Source organism: Panthera uncia, chromosome A2 (assembly GCF_023721935.1).
Source record: "Panthera uncia isolate 11264 chromosome A2, Puncia_PCG_1.0, whole genome shotgun sequence".
NCBI lineage: Eukaryota > Metazoa > Chordata > Mammalia > Carnivora > Felidae > Panthera > Panthera uncia.
In genome coordinates, this window is record NC_064816.1 from 67,882,926 (window position 1) to 67,903,628 (window position 20,703).

At 40.9% G+C, this 20,703-nt stretch overlaps 1 protein-coding gene across 2 annotated transcripts; it reads left to right on the forward strand.

Moving 5' to 3' along the window:
• The first annotated feature begins 3,273 nt into the window (after positions 1-3,273).
• On the forward strand, positions 3,274-5,909 carry CA2H7orf25 (chromosome A2 C7orf25 homolog). Of its 2 annotated transcripts, none has more exons than XM_049641304.1 (2): positions 3,274-3,398; positions 4,249-5,909. In XM_049641304.1, exon 2 carries the CDS (start codon positions 4,270-4,272, stop codon positions 5,533-5,535), a length of 1,266 nt encoding a protein of 421 aa, XP_049497261.1. In that variant the 5' UTR covers positions 3,274-3,398; positions 4,249-4,269; the 3' UTR covers positions 5,536-5,909. The 2 variants fall into 2 exon arrangements, with proteins under 2 accessions (XP_049497261.1, XP_049497260.1); XM_049641303.1 differs by lacking the exon at positions 3,274-3,398 and adding an exon at positions 3,535-3,783.
• Positions 5,910-20,703: the final 14,794 nt, after the last annotated feature.

Sequence of the window (20,703 nt, forward strand, 5' to 3'; positions counted from 1 at the left end):
CAACTGAAGCTGCCTAGAACACTTTTACCTTTGTTCTCAGTTTATTCTTTTCATTAACCTTAAAATTAAGCCAATCCTTTTTGTCTCAGTTCTTGGGGAACTCAGTTCTTTGGTCTTATGACCCACTGCATCCCAGAATGCCCCACAACCCTTCAGTCATCTCTAGCTTGTGGAGTTGAGCTGCTTTTAATCCACTTATGTGTCACAGTGCTCCTCATGTGCACAGCTCCCCTCCATTCTCAGTTCATTTTGTATCCTCCCAGTCTTAAAAAGTTTGCCTCCACTTGTGCTGTCCATCCTCTTTTCTAGTTCCTCACTGAAGTTGGCAGAATAATTAGTTATGAACCATGGAAGTGTTTAAAATTCACATGTGGGGGCAGGAGGGAGTTGGAAAGGCGAGATAAGGATGAGGGGCAATACTGACCTTTATAGTTCTCGAGCACCGGTTCACTGGGCACTGACTGGATGATAAGGAGGATCAAAAGAGCTTTCACATGTTCAGGGACTGAAACCGCCAACTCAGCCCCTTAACCCCACCTCTGTCATGTAACTCCACGTGAGCGACAGCTTCCTAAGCATGAGCATATTTAAAAAGTTCGATAATTCTAACACTTCATCAAAGGCTGTGCCCCTGTGTTTCATCACTGAACTTTTCTAGGTTTTCCAGCAGGTACTGTCCTCCATATTTCACACAGTAGGCTTACCCAGTTATCTCTGGATTCCTGAAGTTGAGCCACTATATAAACTTTATATCCTGCAAGATGGGAATTCGGAACTCTCCCTCCCTTCTCTCTGCCTCAGTTTAATTAGATCATAATATTCAGTTTAAAAGTTTCTGTTACGGCTATGGAAGTATGCTGTTAACCCCGTTTCCTAAATAATCTTCCTGCAGGTAATACTGCTTCACTTCTTTGTGTTCTGTGTAGCCATCACCAACTCCCAGATTCCCGTGACAGGATCGTAAAACCTGCATACCGTTTTCCTCAGTATATCGTGTTAAGTGACCTTAATGGTTCTCTCCTCAGTCCTCCAATCCCCCACCCTGGTCCCACAACACCTCCAGAAGTTTCTGTCTTGGAACCTTCTGTCTTTCTGCCCTAATCCAGCCAGTTGCAGGTTTGAAACTATGTTCTCTCTCCATTGGCTGGTATAACTTTTTTCTCCTTTGCAGTTCTTAGGACTTTTATCTGCAGCATTTTGAAATTTCACAATGACATGTCTGTCTTTGGGTTTCTTAACTCAGGAGGCCTTTTCACTGTAGAAACTAAGATCTTTCAGTTTTGGTAAATTTCATAGTGTTTGAGAAATATTTTTTGCTAAAGTTTTCACCTGTCTTTATTGTGCATTCTAGTACAGTTTTACCCATTCTTCCTACTCTTTCATTGATATTTTAACATTGGCGATACAATTTTTAATTTTGAAAAACTCATTCTTGGGGCGCCTGGGTGATTTAGTTGGTTAAGCCTCCGACTTGTGCTTAGGTCATGATCTCATGGTTTGGTTCATGAGTCCTGCACTGGGTTCTCTGTTTTCAGTGCGGAGCCCCCTTCTGATCCTCAGTCTCCCTCTCTCTGCCCTTCCCCCACTCGCGTGCATGCTCTTTCTCGAAAATAAACATTAAAAAAAAAAAAAGAAAACTCATTCTTTGTCACCTTTCCCTTAAAAAAGTCCTCATGTTTCATGAATGGAACACCTTTTATCTGAGGATGCTAGTTATAGAATACTTTTCAAAGCCATTTGTTCTGCTTTATGTTTACTTCAAATTCCAAACAGAAGAATGTTTGGAAGCACTGTGTTTGCGAGCCCTGCGCCTACTTACTCAGGGATCCTGCTATAGGCCATCTTCTGTGGTCTTTGATTTGTTCGGCTTCTCCAGAGAAAAATAGGGAGAGGAGCGTCTGCATCCTAGGAGGGGCAGAGGAGGGACTAATAGTATTTCACATTCCATAGGAGACTGTCACTTCATAATGTGTCTCGAATCCCTCTGACTCCCTGCCTTCGACATGGTAAACTCTAGTTTTCTACCCAGGGAAGGGTGGCTAGCTGTCCAGCTTGCACTGCACCTGAGAGAGCATTTGGCTGTTTGTTCTCACAGACTGAAGCCGTGCCCATTTTCAGTCCTGCCTCACTGCTCCCCTCCCTTCTGTCTTCCAGGCACCTGCAGTTCCAAAACCTTTTTGGGCTCTGCTCTGTGAGTCACTTGCTGTAGACACTTTCTCCACTGTGCTCACTGCTCCATTTACAGAGAGGCTGCCTGGGTTAAACAACCTCTTTGTGGTGGACTACCTGTAAAATATATTTACCTTTCAGTTTGCGAAGAGGATCAAATAAGTTAATATGTGAAAAGTACTTAGAGTAACACCTGCCATATAATAAGCATTGAATGGATGTTATTATTGCTCTTGGCCTTCCAAAAATGTGTTGACATATCTCATGTGCAGTCTCATTTCTTGTTCTTTTTATTTTCGTGGGTCTGTTGCTTTTTCTTTCCTAAGACTGCCATTCAAGTAAGGCTTGGGGAAGGAGCAGGCACACATGGGATTAATATTAACTTGAAGCCCATTTTAATTTTTTAAAATTAGCTTTATCAAAAGTCCTAACCTTTTGGTTAACTTTGGACACTCTTGTTAGCCTAATATAAGTTCCTCCCTCAGAAGCCATCCGATTATTTGTCCTCTTCAGAAAGGCAGCATATCTCTGATACCACACTTTCAATGGAGAGCCCAGGATGGTGCAGTAGAAAGTGCTTTGGCTTGGAATCCAGACTCCCAGCTCCGGCACTTACCAGCTGTGACACCTTTGACAAGCTTCCTGCCTGTCTCCTCTTATATTAAAATGAGCTGAAAATCTTTCTGGAACCACCGCTGCCTGTCACTTGGTAGGAGTTTGAGCTTGACAGCAGGAGTGGGGTACTTGGGCACAACTGGGAGTTTTCTCCACCAAAATGCACGACTCCTGCCCCAGGGAAAGTCCAACCGAGCGTAAGACCTAGGGCGCGGGGTCGGCCTCATAGACTGAGTGGCCGTCGACCCACTGGGAATGATGCCCAGCCCCGCGAGCTTCGCCTCCGCTCCTTTCCTGGGCCCAACTGGCCGCGAACCCCCGGTGCCTCCCTGCTCCGTGCGTGCGAGAAGCCGGGTGCCCTCAACAAACATGGCCGCCGCGTTAGCGTCAGCCACGCTCGGTAGATCGCGCTGCCGCCTGGGACTCGCGGGCTCGGCGTCACCCGGCGCGGGGCCACGTGACGCGAGAGGCTGCCGAGGCGGAGGCGCTCGCGCGGGCTGAGCAGCTGCCGCGGCTAGAGTGGGGTGGGGTCCGCCAGACGAGGTTTCCCGGCGGGTCCCGGCCTCGCGCACGCACGTGCCCGCTTGCTCGCGCTCCCGGTCCTGGCGCTGCCGGTGAGGAGCCGGGGAGGCAGAGGGAGGGAACGGGGCGCCCCTACCGAGACCGGGAGGGGGCTGGGCCGGACGGCCTGGCGGGGGGAGGGGGCCGGCTCCGGGCCGCCGCGTCCCCCCCCCCCCCCCCCCCCCCGCGCCCCCGGAAGGCTCCGCAGACCTCCGGGTCGTCTCGGGCTGCACTCGTGGGGTCTAGTTAATCTTGGGCTTGTCCTTCCTGGTGTGAGCGGGAGCCGAGTTGGTGGGTCCCGTAGCTCTTTTAAAATATACTGTGTTGACGTCAAATGCAGGATCGGGGCAGTCTTGATTCCTCGGCGGGTGTACCGTGTGCCCGTGGCATAGCACGAGGCTGTCACGTCAAGGAGAGCGACTCACGAAGGAGGAAAAGGTTAGAAAGGCTTACAGTATGGGTTTGGACAATTTGCTATAACCGGCTAGTCATTTTTAATCTAGTCACGTTCTCTACACTTTCCCAGCCTTTTAGAAAATTGCTCTCCCACCAAACAGCAAAGCTGCTGCTGAGCGAATCCCTGATGTAGTAGATTGCGGAACAACTGCGCTTTATTCTGACCTGGGACATGCCGGATACTGCCTTCAAACTGAAAAAAAAATAAAGGTCTAAAAAGTGTGTCGAACCCGGCATACCAAAGGAAGAGTTCAGAAATACAGGTATCATCCTTAGTTGTCAGAGGAGGGAGTCACTCCCAAATCAGTCATGCCCAAGTCCAGGTTCATAGACTCAGACTCCATAAGCTTTGTTGCTAGATTGAACTTCTGTAGTCCTCAGTGAAGAATTGATTGCCATGATTTTTGAGGACTATTTCAATTTGCCTTGTCTTGTTTCTTTTCACAGGAAAGGAATAATGCTGTCAGCATGTCCGCACACTCCATGCTCTGTGAACGAATCGCCATAGCCAAGGAACTGATCAAGAGAGCGGAATCACTTTCTCGATCAAGGAAAGGTGGTATAGAAGGTGGTGCAAAGCTGTGCAGCAAATTGAAGGCAGAATTAAAATTCCTACAGAAGGTAGAAGCTGGGAAAGTAGCTATTAAGGAATCCCATTTACAGAGCACTAATCTAACACACCTAAGAGCCATTGTGGAATCAGCAGAAAACTTGGAAGAAGTTGTTAGTGTTCTTCATGTCTTTGGTTACACAGATACCTTGGGAGAAAAGCAGACCCTTGTGGTGGATGTAGTTGCAAACGGTGGTCATACGTGGGTGAAAGCCATTGGCCGCAAGGCTGAAGCTCTACACAACATTTGGCTGGGCAGGGGCCAGTATGGTGACAAGAGCATCATTGAGCAGGCTGAAGACTTCCTCCAGGCCAGTCACCAGCAGCCAGTGCAGTATAGCAATCCTCACATCATCTTTGCGTTTTACAACAGTGTCTCCAGCCCCATGGCGGAGAAGCTCCAAGAAATGGGCATATCCGTGCGAGGAGACATAGTAGCGGTTAACTCTCTGTTACATCACCCCGAAGAGCTCCAACCAAGCGAGAGTGAGTCCGATGACGAAGGCCCTGAACTTTTGCAAGTGACCAGAGTAGACCGAGAAAATATCCTAGCAAGTGTTGCGTTTCCAACAGAAATTAAGGTTGATGTGTGCAAAAGGGTAAATCTGGACATTACTACTTTAATCACATACGTATCTGCCCTCAGCTATGGAGGCTGCCACTTTATCTTCAAAGAAAAAGTGCTCACAGAACAAGCCGAGCAAGAGAGGAAAGAGCAGGTGTTACCACAGCTGGAGGCGTTTATGAAGGACAAAGAGTTGTTTGCTTGTGAATCTGCTGTCAAGGACTTTCAGTCTATTCTAGATACCTTAGGAGGACCTGGGGAGAGAGAGAGGGCCACTATGCTAATTAAACAAATTAATGTGGTGCCAGACCAGCCTTCTGAGCGTGCCTTGAGACTAGTGGCCAGTTCAAAAATCAATAGCCGCTCATTAACAATTTTTGGGACGGGAGACACTCTAAAAGCCATCACAATGACTGCCAATAGTGGTTTTGTCAGAGCTGCCAACAACCAGGGTGTTAAATTTAGTGTGTTTATCCACCAGCCCAGAGCGCTTACTGAGAGCAAAGAGGCCCTGGCCACCCCCTTACCAAAAGACGACACAACTGACAGCGAACACTAATGATATCCTTTAAATATTGTCATGGAAGTAAGTTACTTATACCAAAGGCTGGGTCTTCCCATCTTAAATGGGGAAGAAAAAAAGGTCTATAGTACACATAACATTTAGAACTCTTAAACCAGTAGAGTTGATTGTGTGTGTCATCTATAAAATATATAACCTCCTACAGCAGTAGCAAAAGCACAAGAGACAACCTTATTTATCAGACTGTCTACATGATAGCAGTTAAGAACAGAAATACATCTATATTAAAGCTTTTAGCTGTGTTGTAGTACTTTTGTTTGATTGAGTAGGGCAACAGCCCCCTAGTGGTCATCAGCATTTCATGGAATATGGCTACACTGCATCTTGCATTAAATATCTGGAGAAAACTCTGAAGCTTGTTTTCCATTATGGTGATTGATCAGTTGATGTGGGTTGAGGCTGGGAAGTAATAGTTTATGATTAGTTTTAGACTGTAAAGTTATGGCCATTATCAATGAAAAGGAACTTCCTTGGTTGCTATGTGTCAGGCATACTCTGGTGGTTAAAGAGTACATTAATGTAGAGGAAAATAAAGTGAATACTGGTCATGGGAGTCCCATGAGCCTATGGATATGCCTTTGTGAAAAGAAAGGTAAGCAGCAGTCCCACTCCTGTAAAGCTGGGACATTTAAGGCAAAATCGTAATTTGAATAAATGGTAAAAGAATTAAGCATTTAGATCACATTTTACTTTAAAGTACAAATAGTTCCCATAGTGCAAGTATTTGACTCATAAATACTGCCTTTACTGTTTCTTTTGCAAGTGGCAAGTAACAACTGCATTACTTCACTCTTGTGAAATGGTGGTAGGGAGATTCCATACTTGTTGCACGACAGAATTTGTAATTAAAAATAAATTTTTATGTCCACATTGCCCTAGGTGCTTCATTTACAGCAAAACAAAATTAGCAAAGTAGATAGGTACTGACAACATTTTAAAAAATGGGACATTATACCTTGGAGCTTAAGTGTTAATGCAAGCTAAGTGTAGGAAATGGTATTAGAACACATTGCCACAGCCTAACCTCTTTCTGTTGCGCCAACTTTTCTGTGAGAAGGGAAACTCAACTTCTAGCCACAGTGTTTGTTGGGGGCAGGGTTTTAGAATTTGGTTATAGGATGTCCGTGAACACTGAGATGAAATGAAAAAGTAAACTCGGGGGTGTTTCTCTTGGGAGAGATTCCATTATTAACTAGGAACACATTTCCTAGGGGAAAAGGCTGAGATTGGAGTTCGCATTTAGTGGGGAGAGGTGGATTTAACTTGTATTGCAACTGAAATTGTGTAGTGTTAGAAATTGGGCTTAGGCCTTTTCAAGCACTTATTAAGGTACTATTAAGGTACTATTAAGTACCAAGCATTATTATAATAGTTTGGTCTAAAAAAAAAAAATGAATTATTGGTCTTTGCACTAAGGAATTCTTATTCTGAAATGGAGCTGAACAACTGAAGTGTGATTAACTTATTGAGTGTTGTCATGTGTCAGGCACAGTATGAAGGGCTGAGCTTTCAAGGAGTAGCAGGAAGAAGATAGATTTTTATTCCTTTCTGCTATGAGTTGGCACCAAAAAACTTGAATCTTTGCCAGCCACGATGTGTACAACCACAGTACTCTTTGAAGAAATTGATTTCTGAAGTGTCCATACCTGTGCTTCTCCCATGATCATTAACCTTTTCTAGACATCCAGTTGTTAACAATTCCCAACAATCTAGTCAATGATGCAAGCACTAGATATGGACACGTGGTGGGGCACTGGATCCTAAAATATAAAGAAGTGCCTTCTCTAGAAAGACATACATGCACACTCCACCTATATATATCCTAGACCTGTTACAGCCGACCAAAGGAAAAAAAAAATTAGCAAAGGTAAAAAATTAATAAAAGAATGAGAAAAGAGAATGTTGTTAAATAGCAGTTAAAAACTGTCAAGTCCAAGGAATCCTATGGTTATAAAGGAAATGAGATGTCCAAAATGTTATGAAGAGTGGATATACATAATGTAAAAACTATGGCTACGACCAAGAATTGAACGCGGTGGGGGAAAGTAAAAGCGTGTTAAGGCCTCATCTTCTTTAGAAGGGAGTCAACAGCAACTTTGTCATTTTTGCCATTGAAAAATAGAACAATATAATTTGAGGTGTCAAACAGGAAATGTGACTGATGGTGTAAGTTAAACCAAGCTGACTGGCTTTCAAATGAGGGGTGAGGATGGAGAATAAATCTAGTCCATATAGGTAAAGACAAGCCAGAAGAACTCCCAAGGGAGCAGAAAAACCAGAAAGCATAAAATAAGACATGTAAGACCAAGAAGGATATAAAACAGCTGGGGAGAAGATAAATTAGTATAGGGAAATACACTGTATTTGTATATTGTCTGGATAAATTTGGAAATCTCAATGAAATAGAATTGAAGAAATAGAAGACCTAACTAACCAATAGCCATTGAAAAAATTACAGAGTTATTAAATAATGACCCAAAAAATGTCCAGGTCCAGTTAGCTTCATTAGATAAGTTTTTGCTTACTTTTAAATATCAAATAATGCTCTTGCTCTAAAAGTAACATGGAGCACAACACTATAAGCCCCATGGAAAATATGCAACATGGTCACTGTGGTGTTCCTTTTACTGCCCCTCTCCTGTCTGAAGAGAGCTCTGGCCTGCTCCTGCTTGAGGGCAGGGCCTCTGTGGAGGGCTGGAGCCCTTTGGCTATGTCGGAATTCATGTGACAGTAGGCTGGTCATCTCACTGTCATTACTGTATCAGGAATGTTTTCAAATTCATTTTATGGAATATAAGCATAATTCTGATACTGAAACCTGACATTGTATCCTGAAAAAAAAAAAAAAAGCTACAGCTAAGTTTCAGTTTTAAGAATATATGCACAAACATCTCAGTTAAAATGGAGCCGAGGCAGAGAACACTTCATCCCGTGGGAATATTGTTTCCCAGAGGATGAAAGGCAGAGATGAGTCCCCAACCTTAATACTGGGGGTTTGGGGATTAAGCTCCATGCTGGGGTAGAATCAGAGACATAAGGCTCACTTGAGATGAGGTTATCCCCAAGACGCCTGTGTAAAGCCAGAACCTTTGGAAATCTGTGGCCCCATGAAAGAAGATCGTGCAAACATTGCCCAGGAAGGCAGCAAGGAAATTTGACTCTAGTGGCTCTGAGCAGAAGAAAATAAGTCAGATTTGGGCTTGATTTGCCCAGCCTATGCTGTACATGGGTTTAGAGTCCAAATTCTATTAGTAGCTTCCTGAGGATGTAAAATTAGTATAAAAGTTGTCTCAGGCAAGTACTATCCCTCAGACACCTGACAGAAACGTATGTGGCATCATTCTGGGCTTGGGGACACTTCAGTTTCCCAAGTCTCACATAAGCATCACAGAGTCCAATGGAAAAACCAAACTTGGCGTGGATGAGCTTTCAGTGTGACATCCTGAAAACATGAGGAAACCCACCATCAGTGAATCAGCAACACAGAGTTCCTCAGTATTGGGGTCTTTGATGTGTTCCACATGTATGTTCTGGGGACAAAGGAATAATCCAGAATGGCAAATGGAGGCTAAAATACTATTTGCAACAAAACATTGGGTGCAGCTAAGTTGGAGGATGTGGTTTATATCTACAGAAAGAGAGCTGGGTTAGCTCAGGTAGGGTTTAGCTCAGGTAGCAGATGCTACCTACCCAGTCACAGGTTGTGCTGGCATTGTGACCGGAGAGCTTGTCCCTTGCAGAGCTGCAGAGAACACCGCATCTGTGGGAAACTTGTTTCCAAGAGGGAAAAAGAGATGAGCCAAGCATCCCATGCTGTCCTCTCAGATTTAGTGATCACATAAATGGCTCTATATTCCCACAGTGGAACAAGGCCAGGAGTGTACTGGGCGGGGGGGCAGAGAGAACCCCCCCCCCCGCCCTTCCACCATCATGGAAATCACAATAGGAAAAAGACATTTCTGTCTCCACCCAAATAAAGGATTAAGGAACATAAGTGTGCGGGCAAACAGGGCTTCTAGAAATATAAAAACTCTCACTAAAATTAATAGTTGAGAAACAAACTTTTAAAAAGTTGATTAGACAAACCTAAAGAAAAAATTCTGAGTTGAAATATAGATCTTAATAAATTTCCCAGAATTCAACAAAAAAAGTTAAGTGTTGGAAAATGTGACCGGATGACAAAGAGGACACTTAGAAATATCTAACAAGAGTCACAGCAGATATAGGCTGGCACTCTGAGCCTGGCCCCAGTTCTCACTTCCTTTGCCTGCCAGTCCTGTAGAGGCTGCAAACCCTCATCCCCCCAGTCTTATCCATAAGTGCCCAAATTCCTTGCCAATGGGACAGAAGTGGGGTTCTGTTAGTGCTGCCTCCTCTTTGTGTCTTCCTCCTGGTTAGTGTGGGTGATGGTGAGGCTCACTTATGGGAAAGTGATAGCTAAGAAGTGTAAAGGGGATGAGAAAATTGGGGAAGTCACCATTTTGTCATTCTGAATTAAATAATTTTATAAGGATGAGAGAAAGGCCAATGGAATCTTGTACACTTTGGTGCTGACCAACCTGGTTCTTCCTTCAGGATTTGTTGCCGTGTAGAAAAATAAAACCTCAATTTATTTAAGCCACCTCGGCTTTTCAGTTACATGTAGTTGAAATATTTCTAACAGGCATTAAGGTCAGGCAGGATTTCCTTTCTTTTTAATGGCTAAATAATGTTTCATTATATATCAATATATATATCAATATATCTATATCTATATCTATCTATATCTATATCTATCTATCTATCTATCTATCTATCTATCTATCTATCTATCTATAGATTCATTGCTCCATAGATGGACACTTAGATTGTTCCTATGTCTCCTCTCTTGTAAATAATGCTGCATTGAACTTGGCAGTGCAGATATATTTGTGAGTTTGTTTCTTTCTGATAAATACCCAGAAGTGAAATTGCTCGATCACATGGCAGTTCTATTTTTAATTTTTTTGAGGAACCTCCATATTGTTTTCCATCATGGCTAAGCCAGTTTACATTCCTACCAACAGTACCCAAGGGTTCCCTTTTCTCCACATCCTTGCCAACACTTGTTATACTTGTCTTCTTGATGATAGCCATTGTAACAGGTGTGAGGTGATCTCACTGTAGTTTGATTTTCATTTTCCTGATGTGTACTGATGTTGAGCACTTTTTCCTGTACCTGTTGGCTATTTGTGTATTTTCTTTGGAAAAATGTCTATTCAGTTCCTCTGCTTACTTTTTAAAATGTTTATTTGTTTTTGAGAAAGACAGCATGAGCAGGGAAGGGACAGAAAGAGGGCAACAGAGGATCCCGAAGCAGGTTCCACACTGACAGCAGTGAGCCCGTTGAGTCGCTCACAAACTGCGAGATCACGACCTGAGCAAAGTCGGATGTTTAACCAATGGAGCCACCCAGGCCCTCTTCTGTTTATTTTTTAATTGGATTTATTTTTTCTGTTGAATTGTATGAGTTCCTTATATATTTTGGATGTTAACTCCTTACTAGAGATATGATTTGCAAATATTTTCTCCCATTCTGTAGGTTACCTTTTCATTTTGTTGATGGTTTCCGTTGCTGTGTAGAGGTTTTAGTTTGATTTAGTCCCACTTGTTTAATTTTGCATTTGTCACCTTTACTTTTGGTGTCAAATCAAAATATCATTGCCAAGACCAAGGTCAATAAGCTTATTTCCTATATTTTCTTTTAGGAGTTTTATGGTTTCAGGTCTTATGTTCAAGTCTTTAATTAATTTTAATTTGATTTTTGTGCATGGTGTAAGGTGGGGTCTAGTTTCATTAATATTTGCATGTGACTTTCTAGTTTCCCCAGCACCATTTATTGAAGAAACTATTCTTTGCCCATACATATTCTTTTGGCACTTTTGTCCTTAATTAATTGACCATAAATGCATGGGCGTATTTCTGGAGTCTCTATTCTGTTCCATTGACTTATGTGTCTGTTTTTATGCCAATACCATAGTGTTTTGGTTACTCCTAGCTTTGTAATATGGTTTGAAATCAGGACGTGTGATGGCTCCAGCTTTGTCTTCTCAAGATTGCTTTGGTTCTTTGGGGTCTTTTGTGGTTCTATACAAATTTTAAGATTGCTTTGTCTACTTCTGGGAAAAATACCATTAGAATTTTGATAAGGATTGCATTGAACCTGTAGATTGGTTTGGGTGATATGGACATTTTAACAATATTAATTCTAATCCTTGAGCATGGAATATCTTTCCATTTATGTGTCTCATCTTCAATCTCTTTCATCAATGTCTTATGGTTTTCAATGTACAGATCTTTCACCTCTTTGTTTAATTTTATTACTAGGGATTTCATTCTTTTGATACAATTATAAGTGAAATTGTTTGCTTAATTTCTTTTTCTGAAGATTTGTTTTTAATGTATCAAAATACAACAGATTTCTGTGTATTGATTTTGTATTCTGCAGCTTTACTGAATATTAATTTTAGTTCCAATAGTTTTGTGTCTGTGTGTGTGTGTGGACTCTTTAGGGATTTCTATCTATAATACATCATCTGCAGATAAGTTTTTTGGAAGCTTTACTTGTTTTTTATTTATTTGAATGCCTTTTATTTCTTTTTGTGCCTGATTGTTATGGTGAGGACTTCTAATATTACATTGAAGAAAAGTGAAAAGAGTCAGCATCCTTTCCTTGTCTGTTCCTGATCTTAGAGGAAAAGTTTGTAGCTTTGAGTAGGATGTTACTTGTGGGTTTGCCTTATATGGCCTGCATTATGGTGAGGTACATTCCCTCTAACCTCAGTTTTCTGAGAGTTTTTATCACGAATGAATGTTAAAATTTGTCAAATGCTTTTTCTGTGTCTATTGGGGTAATCATATGATTTTCATTCCTCATTTTGTTAATGTGGCATATCACACTGATTGATTTATGGATGTTAGACTATCTTTGCATGCCTAGAATAAATACCACTTAATTAAGGCATATAATCCTTTTAAATTGTTGAATTTGGTTTGCTAATATTTTGTTGAATATTTTTGCACCTATGTTCATCACAGATGTTGGCTTGTAATTTTCTTTCCTTGCAGTGTTTTTGTCTGGTTTTGGTATCAGGATCATGCTGACTTCATAAAATGAGTTTGGAAGTATTTCTTCCTCTTTAATTTTTGAAAGAGTATAGGGATTGGTATTAATCCTTTTTTAAATGTTTGATAAATGTCACCAATGAAACCATCTGGTCCTGGACTTTGTTGAAAGGTTTTTGATTACTAACTCAATCACCTAATTATTAATTGATCTGTTCAGATTTTCTATTTCTTCATGAATCAGTCTTGGTAGGTTTTACGTTTTAGAAATTTTCCGTTTTTTGTAGATTGTTCAATTTGTTGGTGTGTAATTGTTATAGGAGTCTTTATGATCATATGTATTTCTGTATTATCTGTTGTAATGTCTCCTCTTTCATTTCTAATTTTATTTATTTGAGTCCTGTCATTTTTTTCATGGCAAGTCTAACTAAAGTATGTATGTTTTATTTACCTTTTCAAAAACCCAGTTTAGTCTCATTATTCTTTTCATTTATTTTCATAATGATCTTTGTTATTTCCTTCTTTCCTAACTTTGGGCTTAGTTGGTTCTTCTTTGTCTAGTTCCTTGCGGTGTAAAGTTAGATTGTTAATTTCTGGTTTCACAATTCAAGGGTGATCTCTTCTGGTGCTGTAGATGAAGTTTCTTTAAAATTATTTTTTAAATACACTGTGCCACATATGTATGTGTGTGTATGTTTGTTCTGGGTCCCTATAATTCTTCAGTGTTAACACAGTTTAGTAGGGCTGTTATCATCAGCTTCTCCCTTCCTTCCTTTGTCATCAGATTCTCTCTCCAAGGGATTCCACACCCTTGCTTTCTTCCAAACTCAGTGCCTGCTCCGTACTGCCATGTCTAGTAAGAAGTACTTTCCAAGTCTTTTCTTTTTGATTCTGGTGTTCCTAGCCCTCAGACCCTCCTGGTCTCAGATTGACTATGGAGATAGTTCCCACTTCTAGTGCTGTCCTCTACTTTTGGAAATGGAACATTTTTGTTTTCTCTCAGGTCTATTTTCCCCAGGAATCTTCCACATCTCTGCTTTTCCATGAAGTTTCTTCCAAATCTGTTGACTTTAGGTGTGCATTTCCCCATTTATTTGTAAAGTAGGAGTTTGTTTTCTTCTCTGTATTATAGTTATGCCATAGGAGTAGATTGTGGGTGTTTTATTTGCTCTCCTTTTTGTTCCATATGGTTTAGAGGAGAGCAGTAGTGAAGATGACTCTAGGTGTCTGTCATTAATTGTTTAATAGCTCCCATTGAACATATATATCATAATTTTCATGAACTACTATACAATCTATTGATGGACTTTTAGGAATTTATAGTACTTTGCTATTATAAGCAGTTCTGAAAAGAAATCTATCCATCACTAGGGCTACTGTTGTGTAATTTGTTGTCTAAACCAAGAAACTTGAAAATACAAGAAGATGCTAAGACAACAGGGCTAGCTTCTTGAACCAGCTGTCCTGGGAAAATTGGACACTCTACCTTACACAACACATAAATTCCTAACAATAGAATTAAAATATTAAGTGTTATGTGCCTATACCAATTTATTGCCAGATTGCCCTCCAATAAATTGAACCAATTTACAGTTACAGAAATGGTTTGTGAAGGCGTCTTTAACCCATATACTTAGGAATACTGAGTATCATACAAACTTTAGAAAATTTTAACAAGTATATAAAAAAGATTTCATTATCTAAAATAACATGTATTTAATTGTGAGTCAGGTTGTTGGTAGGTTTATTTGCCATTTATGTTTCCCTTGCTCTGAATCACTTTATATATATTTTTAAATTAAAAAAAATGTTTATTTATTTTTTAGAGAGAGAGTGTGAGTGGGGGAAAGGCAGAGAGAGAGGGAGACACAGAATTTGAAGCAGGCTCCAGGCTCTGAGCTGTCAGCACAGAGCCACAGAGCCCGACATAGGGCTCGAACCCACAAAGCGTGAGATCATGAGCTGAGCCGAAGTTGGTTGCTTAACAGACTGAGCCACCCAGGTGCCCCTGAATTACTTTATATCTTTTGGAGCATTCCTATTATGTTTTTCTATTTCTTTACTGATTTATAGGTGCTCTTTGTATAAGAAGGAAATTATATTTTTTATGTGTTACATATTGGCAAAATCTAGTTTGTGTGTGTGTGTGCGTGTGACTAAGAAAATTCTGTTATGTTTATCAAACCCCATTGCCCTTTTTGCCCTGAGCACACAGCTGAACCACATTTATCAGCCTCCTCTGATAAATGGGCTGACTTTTATCGGATGGGACCATGGAATATGGGTAGAAGTGAAATACACTACTTCCAGGTTTGGCTTTAAACCTTCTTGCATAATCCTTCACAGTCTTTTTCTCTTTTGTGGCCACATACAAAAGAATTAGTGGAAGACTTGGAGCCTGTGGGTTGGTGGAGGTACCAAATAAAGGGAACTGGGTTAATGGTGTCTATGGTGTTAAAAAAGAAACAACAGGCCCGAAAAGGAGTCACCTGTGCTAAGCCCCATGTCACCAAACCAAGACCTAATACCTAACCTAATTTCAGTTTCAACCTTTTCCAGGATGTACCCTTTAACCAATGAACCTGTAATTACCCATTCAGCACTAGTGAGATAATCCTCACCAAATACAGCCCTTCCATTCCCCTTAGAAGGATGACCTTGCCTAAAACAATGCATTTTTTTTTTTGCTAATAATTTCCTTTTTCTGCCCCTTTCTGCCTTTAAACACCCTTCCCTTTGTACAGCTCAGCAAAGCTCTTTCCTATTGCTAGATGGGATGCTTGCCAATTCATGAATCCTTGAATAAAACCAATTTGATCTTTACATTTACTCGGGTGAATTTTTTTTTATTTTTTAACATTGGTGAGCAAAGTCTACCTACATGAGCAGAGTCTAACACTGTCGATAATCCACTGATAAATATATGCTTTGCCTTAATTAATGGTATTTCTCTTGTCTTGGAGATGTTTTGCATTTCATGCAATCAAATTATTAGTCTCTCTTCCTGGATTCTGCATCAGTCTTGAAAAGGCTTTCTGAAAGTTCTCTTGTCAGATTGCCAGTTTCCATTTCCATAAATAATATATGGCAGTGCTTAGCTCCCTATGGCCTTACCAGGATTGGACTTTTTATATTTTTTCAGTTGGTAAAAAAAAAAAAAAAAAAAAAAAAAAAAAAAAAAAAAAAAAAAAAAAAGAAAGAAAGAAAGAAAGAAAAGAAATCTCACTTATTTGGTTACTAGTGAGTCTAAGACTCTTTATATATGTTTAATGATCATTGTATTTCTGTCATAATTTGCTTGTTAGTATCTCCTCTCTCTCAACTGAGATGTTTTACTTTTCATTGATTTATAACATCTGTTTATACAAATTAAGGATTGTATCAGTTATCTATCTAATATGACAAGCTATCCCACAATTTAGTGGCTTAACATAATCACCGTTTTGTTGCATCTCATGATTTTGTCGGTTAGGAATTCAAGCAGGACTTCCTGTGTGATTCTTCTGCTCTGAGTGGCATTGCCTGGCATTGTCACTTGGTGGTACTTAACTGGAAGCTCGCATGACCTAGAGGTTCCACAGTGGCTCTGCTCACATGGCTGTCACCTTGGCAGGGATGACTGGGAGGCTGTGCTCAGCTGGTCCCTCTCCCTCCTCATGTGGTCTCTCCAGCAGCCTCTTGCGTCAGCCAACTGCTCCAGGAGCACAACCGGTAGTGCTTCCTCTGTGCAGCCAATAGAAAGATTCCAAGTGCCCAGAAGCTAGCCAGGCATAAAAGAAGGCCAGTGCCAGGGCTCAGGGCTCAGCCTTTGGAGGTGACTGTGCTGGGCTGGCACCGGTGTGAAATAAGCAGTCTTTTCTGATTCCCCAAGGGCATGCCGCTTGTCTTTTCCTGGGAGCCGAGTATTTGCTGTAGCACCAGAAGACAGGAAGGGAAAGCATGCAGTCTCTTAAGACCCAGCTGGGCCCAGAAATCAGTACAGCATCTTCCCTACTCTAGTGGTTAAAGCAGGCCAGGGGCTCACTTCAGTGGGAGGGGACATAGGGCCCAGCACTTGATGGAAAGCCTATTATAGAATTTGTGACCATTTTTAATCCACCATGAGGATTCAAGCCTTTCCCTGTTAAATACATTGCATATTTCTGATTTTTGTTTTAGTCTTTCAATGTTAGGTTTTTTTTTTTTGTTTTTTGTTACACAGATGTGTTGAATTTTTATGTATTAAACTATGTTGGCTTTTATTCTTCATTATGGCTTCTGGATTGTGTCAAGTTGAGAAAGGCCTTCTTCATCCAAAATTACTTTTAAAAATGAAATTCCCCTATACATCTTTCTGGTGTCTATATGGTTTGATTTCAGTGTGCGCATGTTCACTATGTATGTAACGTACACACGAAGTCAGACCCTTTAAAATATTTTCCAAAATAAAATGAGCATCAGTCTTTTAGTTCTTTTTATTTAATTGTATTCTTGCTCCATGAACAAAATCTATTTTGGGCTTCCATATTATACTAATAAAATAACAATTTATATGTACCGCAACATAATTTTGAGGACCAGTCCAATATAAATGAGCTCTTCTCATAGATGCTTAAAGTTGATATTCTGCTAAACTGTTGAAAACTATTTAAAGAGCATTTTCACTGGGTGTGACAGAATTGTGCTTCCATTTTTTCTTCATAACTGGACTCCATGCAGCTTTTTGGGGTATTATCTTCACCCTTCATTGCAGTTTGAAAGGAATTCCTTGGATGTGATCTTTTCTCTCTTCCCAGAGTTTTGGCTGACTGTTTGGATCATCCTGACAAGAAAGCAATACAGATAGGACTATATGAGGTTTTCCACCTTGGATGTAGGATTAGCCCAGGAGACAAACATTTTTCCCACAAAACAGTTCATTTTAAGGAAGAGTTTTTGCATCTCCAATCAGGCATATGTAAACAGAAGGCTCATACAGAATGTCTACAGATCCAAACTAAAATTAATTTCAAATTGCACATTTTTGTTCTTTTCTTCTTTTGATGGACAACTGCATCTACCAGTGAACTACAGAGTAAAAACAACACACACCCACAATGCAGACATGCACTTATGCACATGCACACGTGTATGTGTATATGATGCGGTGTTTTCTCCCTTTAAATAAAAAAGCAAAACGAAACTTTTCTACAAAACAGTCTTCAAAAACTTTCTGCAAAAGAAAATAATTGTCCATCATTAAGAATTAAGGGTGGAATTCGTTTTGAGTGGTGAGTGTGTGTGTGTGTGTGTGTGTGTGTGTGTGTGTGTGTAGGGGGCAGTCAAGGTGGCCAGAGGGTTGTGGTTCCTAATCTCTAGCTCAGAAGAAAAAAGCAGACAGCTTTTGAGGACTCTTTTCTAGGATATTTGGCAGAGGATGAAAAAGGAATTAGCCAGTTGGAGCCCCTTAGAAGTTGAAGATGGCGATAATAACTACATATTATTAACAATAACAATACAGTGATAAGAAAAATGTCATCTCAGGGCCTAATTTAGTCACTTATAAAACAGAGGGAACTACATAAATTGTCTTTAAATTCAATTCTAGCTCCATGGTTTCCAGTTTTTCTTTTATTCACCCCCCCCCCCCAAAAAAAGTGAGTACAGAGCTGGTTTAATGATCTTACATTAATCTCTGAGGATGAACTAGTCATCTAGGAGCCCCTCTGGTGTGAAAGACAGTTCCCAGTGTGAGGAATGCAAAGACAGATGAAGTCTCGGTTCTGGTCCTCATGGAGATTTATGTATATGCTAATAATTATAGTCTCAGGATTCACATGCAAGACACCGATTAGCCTTAATATGTAATTTATAAATCCAGGCTAAATGAATTACTATCAGTTTGGCCATAAAGTCAGGATACTTAAGAATCAGTTTGCTATTTGAACATATTTCCCTATCTCTGGTGCAATGAAGGAGGCTGGGAATAAAAAGGACTTCGGGGATCATGTTTGCCCAGCCCATCTCTGAGGTGAAAACAGAGTTCAGGAGAAACGAAGAGAAACAGAACCAGAATTCCGGTTTGCTAATTACCAGCTCTTCCCACTGGGGGGCAGCACCGCAGAATGGTCAGACCTTGGAAGTCCAGCCAACTCTGGTTTGATTCCTCAGTTCGCACTCTGCGTGGGCCTTGGGCCAAGGACTTAACCTCACCGAGCTGTGGTTTCCTTGTCTGTTGAATAAGAATAGTATTTATTTTATAGGATTGTTCTGAGGCTTTAAATGAAATAAGATACTGTATGCATAGCGTTTAAAGCAGAATCTGGCACAATGACAGGGCCTAGTAACCATCAATTGTTATTTAGTTATCATACTTCCTATACCTTTTTATATGTAATTGCTCTGAATTTGTGCTAATTACAGGTGGTTGGAACCCTACTCGGCCTGTGGAAGACCTTGTGAAACTTGACATTGGCACTCCATGACCACGCACGTCCTAGAGCAGGGTCCTAACAAGTTTCAATGAGGGCTATTTTAATTTTCTGTGGTGAAGAGAATACTGGCTCAGGATACCTTTCCTGTGTGTCTTTGTGGATTTGGGGGTACAGGGGTATGGAATGCGGGGAAGGATGGGGCCTTTGTGGGCAGGTAAATTCTATGTGGAGAGAAGTTTAAATGCTGACGTCAGACTCTTCAAAGACTCCAAGATACACAAAATAGATCTTTTTGCCCAGATTCAAGACTGTTCATTTACACGTGTGCTGCGTGCTACCTGTCCAACCAATTCTGAGTTTTACCTCTACCCACCACTCTCCAGGAGCCTTCTGGCAGGCAGTGGTGGGGAAGACGCTGCCGCCCCTTCTCAGCCGTGCACACTGACGCCACCCAGAGGGAGGATGGAGAACTACGGAGGCATCAAGTTCTTAAGGTCAACTTCAGTACTGGTTCTAGTAAAAGCTCTAGGCTTTGTTTATCATTTTTCCTTCTCAACTTATAAACTGCCTTAAATCTATTTTTTTTTTACGTTTATTTATTTTTGAGACAGAGAGAGAGAGAGCATGAACGGGGAAGGGTCAGAGAGAGAGGGAGACACAGAATCTGAAACAGGCTCCAGGCTGTGAGCTGTCAGCACAGAGCCCAACGCGGGGCTCGAACTCACGGACTGTGATATCATGACCTGAGCCGAAGTCGGTCGCCCAACCGACTGAGCCACCCAGGCGCCCCTTAAATCTATTTTTTAATCAAAGTGGTGATACAAGTCATATCAGCTCCTACTAAATATTTTTGTGATTTTAATACCCGTCAATCTATTATTTAAAGACACGTATGACACAAAGAGTGAATCACACGGTGTCACCAGCAGAGCATTTTTAGATATGATGTGTGATTCTGTGTTCCGTATTTTACCATGAACATTACAAAGGGAATGAAAATATTTGTCAAATAGGCTTATTTGGGATGGAGAGAGCCGTCTCACCGTATTTATATTCTTTGTGTCATTTCCCGACTTTGTCATCAGTTCTATTTGCTCCATTATTAAATACCACCATCTGGTGAGATTCTAGCCCTCTTGGCCTTTCTTCTGTTGAAGATTCTTGTGATCTTAGTCTATAAAAGCAAAACAAATGGATAACGTGTGAGTTGGGACCAGAAAGTAAATTTGGTTCCGTCTGCTTAAAAGGGTGCTTGTGCATTCTTGGCTGTGCCCCATTCTCTTTTGATTTTGCACAATGTGTATTGAACTGAGGGGACTTACTCTTCATGCATAATTTTTAAAATAGAGAACATTGGTTCAAAAGAAAAAAAATGTGACAGTAGGAGAAGGTTACAATCCTGAAGAAAATCCTGCTGGAAGAAAATCAAATGGGAGATGCTAATAGATCCTATTCATTTCTGAATTCCTGAACACGGAGTCAGGCTATGGCTTACTACCACAGAGGGGTTGTTTTTATTTCCACATTTATCCAGGGTGATAGGATGGGAGCCAAGCAGAGTGGTGGATTATAAAAGGTGTAGAAGTGGGGTGCTTGGCATCTGACTCTTGCTTTCAGCCCACATCATGATCTCGAGGTTCACGAGATCAAGCCCCATGTGGGGTTCCAG

Coding starts and splice junctions, on each gene's coding strand:
- CA2H7orf25 (XM_049641304.1), top strand. CDS start 4,270: ATGTCCGCACACTCCATGCTCTGTGAACGAATCGCCATAGCCAAGGAA.